Source organism: Aptenodytes patagonicus, chromosome 5 (assembly GCF_965638725.1).
Source record: "Aptenodytes patagonicus chromosome 5, bAptPat1.pri.cur, whole genome shotgun sequence".
In the NCBI taxonomy this organism is placed as follows: Eukaryota; Metazoa; Chordata; class Aves; order Sphenisciformes; family Spheniscidae; genus Aptenodytes; species Aptenodytes patagonicus.
The window spans coordinates 10390173-10405277 of record NC_134953.1 but is presented as its reverse complement, the minus strand read 5'-3'; the positions used below and the strand labels follow the sequence as shown (position 1 = coordinate 10405277).

The following is a 15105-nucleotide window of genomic DNA, read 5'->3' as shown; positions in this document are numbered from 1 at the left end:
TCTTCTTTTATCACAGGTTTGGAGGCTCCATGGGCATGGGTGTGTCACGTGCTGGCAGAGGAGGGAAGGCACTGCCTGAAACCCTGCGGGAAGACCAAAACGAGTTGCTGACAGAGGTTTGTAGGGATCCAGAGGTACATGGAGACCTTAGCAGCAGTGACAAGAAGAAAAAGCACTTTAATCTTGCTTGAACAACATCCTGAGAGAACTGCCACACAGGGGAAAGAATATAACTTTATTTAAAAAAAAAATAATAATAATTTAGCTCAAACACAAACAGGATTGCAGAGGGTTGATGGAGGCAGGAAGGACAATATTTACCCACAGAACTTAAAACAGACCAATTTCATTCTCTTGTAGCCAATACTTTCAGAGCCCTTCCCTGTCCACAGCTCTACTGCAGGTCCTCACCTGCACATAAAGGAATCCTGACTCCTGGGGCTCTTGGTAACAAGGAAGAGGAGAAACGGTGTCTGCCACACATGAAATGCTATTCCTACCTCCAGAGCCCCCACGGAGATCCAAAAAGCCAGAAGAGCAACACCAGCATCTAAACCAACGTGCAATAAAAAGGGAACAACTCGCAGTCCTCCCTGGAAGTCTACCTACCCATGCCCCATTCCCAGCACCCTGGCCAAGTGCTTCCACCCATGCCTGAATTCGCGCCCCCGCCCACAGGTGCTGTACACAGAGGTGTGCACGCAGGACTTTGCAATACTCCTCCCTCCCCATCCTCTTCTCATCCAGACCTGCTGATCTTTCACCTCTCTCCGTGCCTGCGCGCCATACATTTCGTGGCACAGCAGCAGTTCGTTTCACAGTGACAGGATGTGTCCTGGAACATGCTGAGCCACTACTGCAATTTCTTTGCTTCTGTGAAGTGGCCTTTCATGCAATTGCCGTTCTGATACACAGGGCTGGCCCCCTTCCTTCTGCACCACACCACAGATTTGTAGAGGACGAATCCAATACTGGCCAGACACAGCAAGAGAAGAGCCAAGATGTCCAGGCAGAAGTACTCGTATAAGGAGAGGTCGTAGACAGCAGGGCGAAGATACGGTGCCCCATCGTGACGAAGGATGTACTCCAGCCAGTACACTGTCCTGTTGAGAGCATGCATTGGTCTGTCCAGGTGCAGAGCTGAGATGAGCTTGGCTGCTTTTCTGTAGCTGCAAGGTAAGAAGACAAGAAGTTATCCTTCTGACAGGAGCTTCATAGCTGAGAAGTGGTCTGAGGTGTCAAGTCCCAAATGATACCTTGGGAGAGTGGCAAATTCCTTCCACAATTCTCGTCCTATCTACCTCTGAAAGCCACTCTGATGGCAATCACTAGCCATGGCAGCCCAAGCCAGAGCGCATTTACTTTGTGTTTTGTTAACAAGACTGGCAGTTCAGCTCCCAAGTCCCTGCTCAGTGGGTTCATGTGGATTGTTGCTTTCTGAGGGGAGTCTGCACCCAAAGACCTCACTCAGCATCAAGCAACAGTCGCTCGCTTGATGATTGGCCAAATCCTTCAAGGTACTGAGTGACAACACCTTAACAGCTGACACTGGAGGTTAGCAGTTGAGAGCTCCTAATAGCTAACAAAACCAAGCCAAACGAACGAAAAAATAAAGCTCTCGGACAGCATTTCAACCACCAGCAGTTGCATGGGTCCTGTTGGGAAGCATCACTGTACTGCAGCAGATCTAGGAAAGGGCAGAGCATCCGGCTGTCAGAAGGAACAGATGGAGCATTACCTGCAGTCCACTCTCTGCGCTAACTGTTTCTACAGGAAGCTGTTTGGACAAGGCCAGGGAGATCCCAAGGTGAGGTTGTGATCTCACTCTCCCTAATGACAGGCTGGCGTTAAAAGGAGAAGAGGTTTGTGCCTCAGCATCTCATAAAGCTTTCTAAGAAAACTACAGTCAGAGCCAAACAGGACTAGATCACACTCTCTGACAGCAAATGGTGGAGTATCTCCTCCTGGACGCATCTCAGGATTTCGAGGCACTAATACGTCTGGCCAGCTGAGCAATGCTTGCAGCTCTGCTTGGTCCAGAAGCCACCACAGGCTGTGTAGGGGACAACACAAAGACACGCTGGTTCCTACATACAGCCTGCACCAACGAAGAGTTCGATGCTTTTGGACGCCTCACCTGGGATCAGAGATAACTGTGACGACAGCCTGGTAAAGATCCTCTTCTTTTACTCTGCTCCAGTCCATGAGGATACCCATGCCCTTCGCCTGCACTCTGGTCATGATGTCAAACTGGTCCCCGTAGAAAGGAAATCCCACCACTGGCACACCGTGATAAATTGCCTCAAATACACCGTTCATCCCGCAGTGGCTGACGAAGGCTTTCACGTTGGGATGGCCTGCAGGCAAAGAAATGGCAGCAGGTCAGTGCCTTCCATGCTGAAACAGGGCTACCGGTGGCTTCCTCAACACACAGTGTTGATGTATGTTTGGGGAAAACCAGGCATGCTGAGCAGAGAGGATGTTACTCTTTGGGAACACACCTGGCTTTTGGAAGCCCAAAACTTGCCGAGTAGTGCCTGGAGGAGAGATATGGGGGCCAAGATGCAGCTTCAAGCAGGTGTTAGGTGAGGACCATGTTTTGTATAGATCAGACTCGCAACAAGCAACAGACTGAGACCCACACAGGTGCTGTTGTCCTTGTATGCCTTTGCTGTGGTTTGGGCTAAACTCCAGGGATGTTGCTAGCAGCACACACACACACACAGAGCCCAGCCTTACCTAGCAGGTCGTTCTGGGGCAGCCACCCCATCATCAGCGTATTCTCACCCAGGTTTCTTGGCTTCTGCCCAAAGTATCTGTGGGAGAAGAGAAAGGAAGGGGGGGGAAAAAAAGGGGGGGGAAAGAAACACACAGAAAACAATTATAAATTCAATCAGATCAAGAGATGGAAAGCAAATTCTGTGTTTTGAGATGAATCACCCCTTGACATCGATTTCCATCCAACTCGAGTTAAGAGGAGTCCCATTCCCTCCTCACCTCCACACCACCCTCTGTGGGAGGCGAGCGAACGCGCCAGCCATCTTCTCCACCAAATTGCTCGGAAGAGCTCGGATGCCGATGCCAAAGGAGACAACAACAACACCCGCATCTGCTGCTTCCACCCAGAGACGCAGACCCTGCAGGCAAAACACACACAGGTGCCTTGAAGTCTTATTGGAGAAAGGCCCTTCCCACTGTTGCCTCTGCCAGTAGAAAGTTGTCTACGGAGAGGATGAAGCCAAATCCACCGGGAGCACAAAGCTACGTGGTTTTCACCAGACAACGAACTCTAAAACCGCTGTGATTTCTGCACCCAGCCAGGCAGAAGTTACTTAAGCACCTGCTGGGCTTGGGAGCTCTGCAGGGAGGTATCCAAAACTTGCATTTCATAGCATTACCTCCTGCTTTGGAGGTAACGCAATTACTTTTTGGCAAGGAGGGCTCTGAAAACATAAGGCCCACACAGGAGCAGCCAGAGCAGAGAAGGAAATTGGAGTAAAAAGAGGAAGGCTATTTTCCATCACCACTAAGGCAGGAGGCCTGTCAAGGTCTCTAGCTGTAGGCTGATACAACGGATGAAACATCACGCAGGCAGAGTCGGGAACATCTCACTGGAGATTCCCCACAAACTCTCCAACGTTGAAGGCTCCTGGAGGTGGCAGAAGGTTTTGCCATCTTGCCAGGAGACTTCTACCCATCCTTGATAGCTACTTGCAGGTAGCAGATTTACTTTTTGGTCACTAGGCAGAGAGGTAGCTACAGCTCCAGCAAAAACCACAGTTGTCTGTCCTCCATTTAGAGGCTACCTGTAATGCTACATAAACAGGTGTGTATCTAGAACAGAGTCCGTACTTTTTTCAAGGACCAGAAGGCTGCAGGGAGAAGAAATCAGCCACCACAGCTGCCGTGGAGCAAACACCAAGTATCCCCTTTTATGGCAGGCTGGGCTGAGCCTATTTCTCATTATGGATTCTGTCCTGCTTCAAGTTTCCTATCTATCACAGGAGCATTTTCGGGAAGTTTCCTAAAATCTGTCTTTGAATATGAATACTTCCTTGAAATAAACACCGTAGAAGAACACGAAGGGCAAAAAAATAGTTCTTCCTGTTATTAAAGGAGAAAAATAGGATGATTAGTTCAGAATACCTTATTAGTAGTAGTCTACAGGTTGGGGAATCATGGTACAGAAGAGTTACAAAGCACATTTTAGTGTTACTCTCTGGGGATATTTGTCCTTTGTTATATGCTTCAGGGACTCAAACCTATCCTTGCCGAAATGCTTAAAAAGCCCTAAAACAACCCAACAACCAAGAATCAAAAATTTTTCAACTAAGGGATTTTGATTTCTCCATTCTCTTGAGTTTCACATCGTTTGAGCAATACAACCGCTAAAACTGCTAAAGAAAAGAAACTGCTAATTTTACTTTTCTAAATAAAAGTACGATGACTCATAAAACAGATGATTACGTTATCCATTATAATTGGGCCTTAACATTTGACTTTCAGAAACAGCATGAAAGTTACTAGGGAAGCATGGTTGACCACCAAAAGTTCTCACCATCTCTCAGATACATATCTATATTTCACCGAGTCCTAATTAGAGGAATTCGCAATCATAGTGTTTCAAATATGAGGAAATAAACACCTTAATTATATAACTCTGCTCCAGTTCAGATGGGAGATTCCTTAAGCTACTCCTAGACGTACAGAGGCCCCCTCTTCTGCTGGTATCCCGTAACCTGGACACAGACATGCCTGCCTTCTAGCACGACAGCCACCGCCCACTGCAGGGCTCCGGACTTATCTCCATCATTCTTCCCTTAGGCGCCCTGGGATCTGTTCTGGAAGCTGTGAAGCACATGAGTAATGCCCTAGCAAACAACTCCCTTCTTTATAAGGCAGGTGTGTACACGGCCAGAATGGACCAAGCCAGTGTTTTGCAAGACCTCTGAGGTAGCCGCTCTCTGACACAGCTTTTGGAGCACCCTACATGCGTTGCATTACCTGCATGCTGTGCCACATGGGACAGGGTGATGTGCAGCCATACACATCTGGAGAACTTCCATTCTAAAGGACCTGACCTCACTTCTTCCTTTTAACTAGAAAACATTGGCACCCACCGTCTCAATAAAAGCTGCCATCAGAGATCTTGACAGGCCTCTAATAATTTGAAACTTGAATCTTATCTCCATTTCAGTCCCTTATTCAGGACACCAGGACAACATCACTGCTCGAGTGTCATTATCCAGGTCTTTTTCCCCCCAGTGTTCGTAAAAGCGGTAAGGCAATGGGAGGAATGGCAGACAGGTCCTGCTCTGTTCCAATATTGTCTTCAGCTGGAGGTTTTAAGAGCTTGTCCCTCTGAACTTATCCCTGGGGATAGTGAGGTACAGGCCAGAGAAAGCCTCTGGGATGCCTGTGGAGTTTTCCCTCAGGGCTGGACCTTGAGAAAAAGGGGATGACACACTTCAGTTTTGTACGCTTTGGGATTCCACACTGAATTTGATGAGGGAACAAACACAGCTCTCTCCTATGGGTTCTTAAGAATACAAGCTCAAGGGCAGAAATGCCCTGCGAGAAATAGGATTAAGGAGGAAATTCTGGATTGACATAAATGACTGATGAAGCAATGAAGACTAATTGTTCTTCCCATTTCTGCTTCAAGTATAGGAACAAAGAAACTACTCATGATCAAGTCCCAGGGGCAACACTGCCAATTTAGGACTTCCACACACCATCTTAAATGGACAGTGAAGCCAAATCCTGCTTCAGGGTGGACAGCTTAATTCTACATCTTCCCTGCAACCCCACAGTCCTGAGTGTTCCCTGTCTCCCTGCTGCACCCAAGCACCAAGCGCCACCCACACCAGCTTTCCAGACTCCTGGGGCTTCAGAGCATTTACAAGGTTCTTCAAAAGATTTGCACTGAGTAACTCCCCAGGTTAATGTGCAATCACAGCTCAAAGCTTTCCTGCACTTACCACTGGAAGGGGCTTTGCAGGCTCGGCAAGGATGCCCCCTGTGAAAACAACATGAGGGAGCGTCGGACGGGGAAAGTCCAACACGACATCGTTACAGAGGAAGAAGAGACTAGTTCCATGAACAAGGTCCAACATGGATATCTTGGGCTCCACCCTATGCTTCTCCATGAGACGTTCAAACTTGGGCAGGATGACCAGCTTTGTAGCCACACGAGTGATCATGTAGACTAGGAGGTTCCAAGTCCTACCAAAGAAGCTCATCCTGTCTGTCATCAGGGAGTTGAACTCGGGGACATAGGCAATGGGGGAAGTGGCACCAATCTCCGCTGGGAACCAGAAACCAGTGGAGATCACAGCATATTTGACACGGAGGATGTGGGCCAGGATAAAGCCGCACATCTCATTGGGGTCCACCAACAGCAGGTCAAAGTGCTCACGCTGGAGTTTCTGCAGAAGGGTAGAGTTTCCCAGCACCAGGTCACAGTTTTCCAGGTACTTCTCCAAAAAGGAAAACATCTCCAGAGATGTCATCTTCCCTTGGAAGACACGCTTTATCTTCTCCTGCACCCAGGCATCCGCACTCTCTGTGCTGAATATACCCCAGTAACTCTGCACACGGAAGCCAGGCAGGTAGGTTTCCACATCCCGACCCTCATGAAGTAGCAGCACGGGGTCATGGCCCCGGTCAGTCAGTGCCTCTGCCACTCTCATGAAGACTCGCAAGTGGCTGTCAAAGACTATGGTGGGCATGATCAGCACCTTGGCACAGTGAAATGACTCCAGGGTGAATGCAGCCATTAGGAAGAGAAGAGCAGCAGGGCACAGTAGCACCTTCATCATCTTCATCACTGCAAGGAAAGAAACGTGCCATTAATATAGTATGAAATGCTCTGTCACGTACGTGAGCAACTAACAACCAGGATTGTAGCTGCAAGCCAGAAACTCACGAGCTGGGAGAGGAGAGCAGTCTGGAGTTCATCACTGGAAAACAACAACCACCACCACCACTAAACAAAAAAAGCCACAAAAAAAAAAAAACCAAATCAACCCCAAACAGTCAGGTATCAGGGTGTATCAGGGGAGTTTTCCAGAAATTCAAAACCTCTCCTCTGTGCTCCTAAGGCTCAAAAACTAGCAGACTGACTTGCCAAGAGTTAGAGAGGGAGAGCCGCTGGAGGAGCTCTGCTGGGTCACAGCACCAGCAGAGACGCTCGCTGCTCAGTCCCCAGTTATCGCTACAGAACCAGCACAGCTGGATTTCATTTCTATTTCTGCCCAGCCAGAATGGCTGGTTCCCTCTAAGCCCTTGATTTCTGTGCAAGCTCACTGGGAGGCCCACAGAGCCCAGTGGGAATGCCAAGAGACACGCTCCGGCTTTGGCCCTCACAAGGCTGGCGAGCCACCTTGCTCAGCGCAAACGGGGCGAGAGCAAGCCCAGGTCACAGCAGGACCCTTCGAGAGGAACCGCAATCCCAGAGAGCACAGCAGGTGTCTGGACGGAGAGCTGCTCCGCTACGGATCAGCCGTGGGAGGATGGGGAGGCTCTGGGGAAAGGGCTGGGAAGGGAAAGCAGGTACCAGGATACTGATGCACTGGAAGAAGGCAAACCCAGAAAGCAGCCCCAGAGATAATGTGCAATACCCATGGCACACTGATGCCCCTTAGTCACACTCCTACGGCCGCCATCCCATTCCCAGTTTGGTGAAACACCCAGCACTTCTGTTGTGTAAGGGGTGTTGCTACATCACTGGAAGTGAACGCGCCTCACCCACACCTTACATTATTTTGGGAGAATAATTACGAGATAATTATTTGGGAACAGTCAGAAGCAGAGCCGTGTCCTGAGGACCCAGTTCAGACATGCTAGGAAGGGGGTGGGGGGAAGAAGTTACAATAGGAACAATTACAAGTGGATTTTGGATGGCCCCACACGCTAAGCCCCAGGGGGGCTGCAGGGATGTGGTAGAGCAGAATTTGGTCCAAGATTTTTCTGCCAGCCTCTCCACTATTGCTTAATCAATTAAGAGGCAGGAAAGAAAGTCCCAGATAAGATCTTGCTAAATACAATCTTCAGACTCCCCTCAGCAGCTGGATATCTCTGGCCAGAGGTAGCGTGTGGAGGTGCCAACACGGGAGAGTAAAAGTGCCATACTCCCCTCCACATCGCTTTCCTGTCCCATGTGGGGACAGGACATGGGAAAGAAACAGAGCAGCCGCTGGCTGAGACCCCCCCTCAGTTTCAAAGGCAACTCCTACAAGGGCTTGGACTGCCACCCTTCCCACCCAGGGACAGCTGGGTGGCTGTGCCTGCAGGAGTGATGAGAAGCATGAGAAATGCTAGCAGCTACTAAAGGAGTGGTTGGACCCTCAGAGCAAAAGCTCCAGGAGGATGGAGACAAAGGTGACGGCCTTGAGAGAAGAGAGCAGAAGCCCTGCAAGGAAAGTAAGGATCTGCCCAGGATCCTGCCTCCCTGCCAGCAGGAGCAGGCTTGGCTCATGCTGGCAGCGCTGGCCACTGTGGAGCTACAGCCCATGAAGCTGGTCTGGTTCTCAGCTTACTTGAGAGGCCCAAAAGGGATTTGTCCTGCTCAACACTAAGGGAGGCAAAGCATTTGGCTATGACATTGTGTAGCAGATCCAGAGAGCATGCAGCTTCCAGGGAGAGAGGGAGGGACGGCAGCCCCGTACTGCTGGCCTTCTCCAGCACAGCAGGGAGCTCAGGACAGGCTCCATGACAGGAACAGGTATAGGCTTGTCCTGGGGCACCTGGTGGGTCATAAGTGTGCTGAGAAGAGCAGAAGAGGTGGTTTTATATGTGGGGTGGGGTGTTTTCTCATTGGGCAACAAGTAAAAGGTGAAGAAACAGTGCAGGTGAAAGGAATAGTTATTTAAAGAAAAATTGTCACCCATCTTCAGCAAGGACCGTGTCCTGCCATGGACCGACGTGCCAGGCATTGCTGAGACCCTCAGCTCTGCTGGGACCCTCTGGGGGCTACCAAAATCCAAATGACAAGTAAAGTGTCAATCTCAGCCCTGAGGCCAGGGACAGATGCTGACACAGGAGACTTGCAGACTGCTCTTGGCTGCTTCATCCTTTCCAACATCAGGAGCAATCCCTAAAGGTGCTGGCTCAGGAATCCCTTGTCCCTGCCCAGGCACAGAAGAGGCTGTAAATCTTCCTAAGTGGTGGGAAGACGCCAGGCTGCAGGAAGGGACCTTTTTTCCTACCCCAGCTCTTGCCACCAGCACAAATCTCTGCTCTATCCACGCCCAGAGAGGTAGCCTGGCCAAGGAATCGGCTCCAGCCCTAGATCTGTGCTGGATGCATCAGACAGGTTTTTAACCAGGCACATTCCTGCTTTTTAGTGCTCCTGGGATATAATGAAGGCGTAACTACCAGCTCAAAAGGCAGCACTCTGCTGGCTCCATCCCTTGTTCAGCAGCTAGTCACTGTTAGGATCTCAGGTTGACAGCAAAGGGGAAAGGAGAGAAGACCCAAATCTTATACACACAAGGGCTAGATGAGGGAAGGCTCAAAATCCACCTGCTCACCTCCCCGCTTTACCTCTTGCCAAGACTGGACATGTAGCTACAGCTGCCCCATGAGCTTTGCAGCAGGATCCTCCAGCAATGGTGGGTACTGTGGCCGGTGCAGCTCTGTCCGCAGCGTGGGGCACTGGCTGCAGCCCAGCCCTCTGGCTACAGGAGCTCAGTTGCCTGCACCCACTGTCAGGCTGCAGACGGGTGGTCTTTGATGGAAACCTCCAAACTGCTAGGCACGGGAACATGTTTCTGCTGGGAGGCAAATTCACAGCCTGCGCCTCAGCAGAGGTGCAAAATCCAAGTAAATGACAGATCCCACACTAGATCCGAGAGCAGAGCAGACAGAACCACCTCCTCATTTGCGGTCTGAAGTCCTGGGCTAGGGGCTAAATCAGATAAATATTGCAAGAAATAGCACTGCCACTGAAAGGAGAAGGCTTGTAGAGAGAGAATATACCCTTCCCTGTTTTCATGACATGCGCTCAGTAAAGCCATGCCAACTGACTGATTTACGCAGAGGAATCCCGTTAACACCACAATTAACACTAACAGCCAGGAGTCAGGGTTCAAGAAAACTATTAAAAAGCCAGTGCCACAGAGGCTTTAACTTTCACCGCTGCAGCATGCAGGGCAGGGCAGGGATCTCGGTAAGAGCCAGGACCAGAGCCTGCTGCAGGAGGGGTGGGCAGGGGGAAGCCCTCACGTGACCGTCACTGCAGGCAGCAGCATCCCCGGCCACCCTCAGCTGCTGCGAGTTTGCTTTCAAAGCCCCAGCAAAGCATTGAAATTGAAATGGGAGGCAGCAGAAAGGAAGCAGAGAGAACATATCCCTCCGAAATCCCCCTGAGAATTTGCCCTATTTAACACATTTGACAGGGTATGATTTTGATATGAATGGAAGATTACACCAGTTTAACTTAAGTGAAGTAACTGAACAGCTACAGCTCTAAAGATAGATGTTTCTTTAATTCAGGTGCCTGTTATCAGGTTGAAGTACTAAAACCCCTGACAGCGAGCAGTCTAGGCAGAGAAGCCCATGAAGGCAGGGCGGTGAACAGACTCCAGCGCAAGGTCCTTGCCGTTTACATCTCTCCCTCTCCTCCAGTATTTTGTATTACCTAGTTCCTGCCTAGGACTTGGAAGCCCATATCCATGGGGCTGAATTATTTCCCCTCCTGTATCCTAGTCTCCATCCAGCTCTTGCCCACAGTAAGAAGAAATGTTTTCACTGTAAACTTCTCAAGAATTAACAAAGAAGCACAATTCATTTGAAGCCAAAAGGAAAGGGCATCTTCACTTGGATGCTCAAAACTCTTCCTGGAATAAGAAACCAAAGTTTGCCTCATCTGTTGGGTATGATCCAGAAAAAACAGGACCATCTGTTACCATCAAGTTGATGACAGCCAACCCAGTTGTGGCTAATTTATGGAAGCCAAAACTCCATGCAAGCAGGCAGGTATGCAGCTCTGAAAGCAACTCTGCCGCTGCAGGAAGATGTCGCACTACAAGCGGGAGCTGCCCAGGGAAATCTCTAGTAAAAACCTAGAAGATACAATGCTGTATAAAGTAAACTCAATAAAGCCTATGTTGAAGCAGGGAAGTCTAACCATCAATCACATCCAACCCAGTGCTTAGTGGGCTTCTGTGCTCTGGTTTTGGATTATCACAGACTCCTGCTTCACTAGAGTCACCTGGGTAAATAACACTAACACTGAAATACTAATATTAGTATTATGGTATACTAATATTAGTCTTACAGTATACAAATAGTAGTATTAGTATTTTAGTGTAGGAAACAATGAGCAAGGAAAAAACCTTCCCTTCAAATGTAAGCCTCCCCAGGGAGCCTACAGCCCTGAGTTTTTTAAAATGTTGTTCGCACACAGAGTGAATAGTGCACAGATGGTCTGCTCAAACCAGCGTACCTTTCTAGCATTTTTCTTTCGACATCTTCATGGTGGCCCACAAGAAACACAGAGAATGAAGAAAGCCCAGATCCCCAAAAGACCAAAGGGAATGACCACAGCAGTGATCAGGTCAGCATCAGAATAATGCATACTTTGCACCACACTGGGTGCTACTGCTTCCACACAGCGGCATCAGAAGTGCTCTGCTCATCCTCATCCATTTTAGACAAAGATTGATGTAGTCCCCAGTCAATTCCAAACCTTTGGGACCTTGGGCCATCTTCAACATCCTTCCTGGACCATCGGAGTTTTATGGAGGAAGCTCTACAGGCAAGGTGGGAATCTGCGGGCCACCAGGAGGTTGGCAGTCCATAGGTCACAGCCAGGAATCATGGTACTAAAGAAAGTACTGGTCCGTAACAACCAAGAAAAGAAATAAAGATCTGTATCTCAGCTTGTCAAGGCATTTGAAACTACACACATCTCCAAGAACTTGAGCTGGGGAATGGTGTCAAACACCACACATCTGCTTCCCCACCTGGCCTCTCATCATACATCAAATCTGTCTGGGTGGTAAGCGAGACTCCCCCCACTCCGTATCCACAGGCTTCCCGGTTGTCTTCCGGAAGGGACAGAGATGGTTTGTGACACCACAGTGCTCTGCAACAGCGAGTTCTTCCGGACTGCCTTTTCCCCCCACTTGCAACACGGTTGCAAGACAGAGAAGCAGCTGATGTGAGGCTGTGCTCCTTGTGAGCGGTCTCAGGTCTGCAGCACGGAAGCACTTAAGAACAATATTTGTAATCCCTGGATGCAAGAGACAGAAAAGCTTGGGGCCGTTTCCAAATGCTTATGTGAGCCATAGACCTTGAGGTGAGAGCACACGACGGTTCAGTGCACATTCTGGTCTTAAGAAGGGGTTATGCCTGTATGACAGTCAAGTTGAACAAGTTCTTGAGACTGCAGAGAAAACTGGAGAGATACAAGTACACCAAACTTTAGAGGAGTGGTCAACAGGGGTGAGGAAGAAAAGTCCTCCATTTACTGCCCTGTCATTTCAGCTTCTTTCTGCAGAGAAGCGCCACATTAAAAGAAATCATTAAACACCCCAGAAGGTTGTGAAACCTTGTGTAGGAAGAACTGGGGATTGATAAAGTCCTGACAGACAAGTCTGATCACATTTGACAGAATTACAGAAGTAGAGAAGCTAGAGATGTATCTTATCTTCAGTAAAACAATTGACGCCCTCATGTGAAAAAAAAAAAAAAAAAAAAAAAAAGAACCAAACCAAACAGCTCCTCGGCTCTGAGCACACCAGAGGAATGAGATCTGGCCGAGCTGCCATAAACAAGGGTTGAGGAGGGACGCATAGGAAGAGGAGGCACAACAGGAGAGGGAAGACACTCCTGAGATCTAATCTCCTTGAAGAAGATGAAGCAAGTTACACAAAAGTGCTTTGAACATTTGTTCAGGTGCCAAGGCTCTGATCCTGCACAGTTAAGCAGATGCTTAACTCGTGCCCTTCAGTAGCCCTGTTGAAGTTACCCAGGCTGTTTCACACACGCGTCCTGGCAGAGCCAGGGCCAAGCCGACAGCTGGGAACTCAAACCGTTTCCCTCTCTCCCTTCCAGCAGCAGAGGAGCAGTCAGGTGCCTCTGCCATTAGCTGAGAAAGTTCAGTCCAGCCCTTCAGCGTTCACCCGGAGCGCCACCGGCAGCCGTGCAGCGCCCGGGGCTGCTACCATCTCCCGCACCCACAGCCCACACCGAGCCAACCCGTCTGCGCAGCCCACCGACCCCGCTGCCGCCGCGAGCGCCCGGGGGCGGAAGGACCCTCCTCCTCGCACGGCAGCCGGGCAGGACGGCCGGCGGCGGGGCAGACGCCGCGGCCCTTGGCCGTGCTCGCACCGGCGGCGGCGGGGCGCTCCCCAGGGCTCGCGGCGAGCGCCCCGACAGGGAGGCAGCGCGGACCCGCGGGGCCGAGAGCCGCCCCGGCGGGACAAGAGCCGAGGAGCACCGGCCGCAGCTGCTCCCGTGCCGGCTCCTCTCGGACCGCCCGCCCCGCACCCGGACCCCTTCGACGCGCCTGCCCCGCCGGCAGCGAAGCCGGCACCCACCTGCAGCGAGTCCCGCTGGGAGCGCGGCCCGAGTCGCGGCGCGGCGGTGGGAGAGGAGCAGCCGCCGCCCGCCCGCGTTCCCCTTTCAGGCCGGCCGGCGGCGGGCGCGGGCGGGGCGGGGCCGGGCGGCGCAGCCCCAGCCCCCGGGCCGCACCCACGGGCCGCCCCGCCCGGCCGGGCCAAGCCCGGCGCTTGGCCGCACGGAGGCAGGGCGAGAGGGTCGGCAGGGGGAGCGTGGAGAGCCGCCCCCGCCGCTCCGGCAGCCCGAGCAGGCAGGGAGGCAGCGCCTGGCAGCTCCCGCTTGTGTCTCCCGCCGGGCCGATGTATCAAAAAGGTGCCAAAGCAGCCCTCCGGTGACCGGTGCTGGACCCTACTTGGACGCTTACAGGGCCAGGACCCCCTCTGTGGGCTCTGCGAGACGAGGGGAACAGGGGGCTGCGCGCGTTAGTCAGGACAGCAAAATGGAAAGGATGGCGCACAGGGGAATTAGGAAGCTAGGGACAGTGTCCCAGGGCACCCATACAGGTACAGCACGCGCCAGAGAGGGATGTCCTGTTAGTCCAGTTCCAGCATTAACCACAGCTGAATCCGCAGCAGCGATGCACAGAGAAACTAGGCCTAAGTGCTCCACGAGGCGTTTCCTTTACACCAGGGCAGCAGCAGAGGTGTAGGTTAAGCCTGCCTAGCAGCTGCAAAAGCTGGTGAAGGGAGCAGTTTTTCCTTAAGTGTCAAGCACATGGAAGAGCATGTAGCTCTGAGAGTGTCACAAAGCATTTCCCTCCCCCAGCACTTGCTCAGTCAGGTGCTGATCTCCAGCGAGACTAATGACATTCATTGCATCTGCTGCTGACACTTCAGACAGCATTGCACCTTCTCCTGCAACATCACGTTCGAGGTGGAGGGCTGCGGCAGGCAGCGTTGGTTACAGAGCAGCTGACAGCCCAATCCGCCCGGCGATTCTGTTCATCCCAACCCTTCCATAGAGGCATCGCACAAAGGGTAAAAATAAGCATTACAGCACGCAAGACCTTCACCAGGCCCTGCCTATTAGTACGTTTCTTTTCCCTGCGCACATGGTCACAGACCAGGAAGAGATCGCAGGGGACACAGAAATGACTACTTTTAACCAGGTATATGCAGAATTTTTCAGTTACGCCTATTGTTTCCTGTTCCCATAGGCTGCTGCGACGCAAGTTACGCTGCCAGCTGCCATACAGCTAACGTGGTAGCACTACCGGACAAGACCTAACGAGGTATTCTGGTGTGAAGGGACTCGAGCAGCCTCAGTTTGTCTTGGTGTCAGTAAATATTCTTCCACTCGTTTTCTCCAAATTTCTTGCGGAGTCACTCGACAGCCAGCTGCACAGGCCACCTTTCACTTCTGAAGACCTGTTACATGCACGCGGGTACGTCACTAAGGAGACACGAATTGGCCGTAGAGGGGTGTAGTCAGACTCACCCATCCAACTTCAAGAGACAGTGCTACATTACCCCGGCACCGATACCCTCCCTCTTCCCACCCGCTATTCCACACCTTCAACTATCAGACCCACTCCGA

General features: G+C 51.1%; 1 protein-coding gene across 1 annotated transcript; it reads right to left on the bottom strand.

Annotated features, from left to right (window-relative positions):
• Positions 1-214: 214 nt before the first annotated feature.
• LOC143160343 (2-hydroxyacylsphingosine 1-beta-galactosyltransferase-like) lies at positions 215-13606 on the bottom strand. Its single transcript, XM_076338064.1, has 6 exons — positions 13548-13606; positions 5982-6829; positions 2998-3137; positions 2740-2816; positions 2138-2357; positions 215-1169 (listed from the first exon to the last, which is right to left on the bottom strand). Exons 2-6 carry the CDS (start codon positions 6825-6827, stop codon positions 854-856), a joined length of 1599 nt encoding a protein of 532 aa, XP_076194179.1. The 5' UTR covers positions 6828-6829; positions 13548-13606; the 3' UTR covers positions 215-853.
• Between the last annotated feature and the right edge of the window lie 1499 nt (positions 13607-15105).

What these genes read in the sequence shown, in the direction of transcription:
- LOC143160343 (XM_076338064.1), bottom strand. Translation starts at nt 6,827, where the DNA reads ATGAAGATGATGAAGGTGCTACTGTGCCCTGCTGCTCTTCTCTTCCTA. An exon ending in GCCCCAGAACGACCTGCTAG is followed by an intron (nt 2,358 to 2,739) that starts GTAAGGCTGGGC and finishes CTTTGCCTGCAG; the next exon opens with GCCATCCCAACGTGAAAGCC. An exon ending in ACAGTTATCTCTGATCCCAG is followed by an intron (nt 1,170 to 2,137) that starts GTGAGGCGTCCA and finishes CTTACCTTGCAG; the next exon opens with CTACAGAAAAGCAGCCAAGC.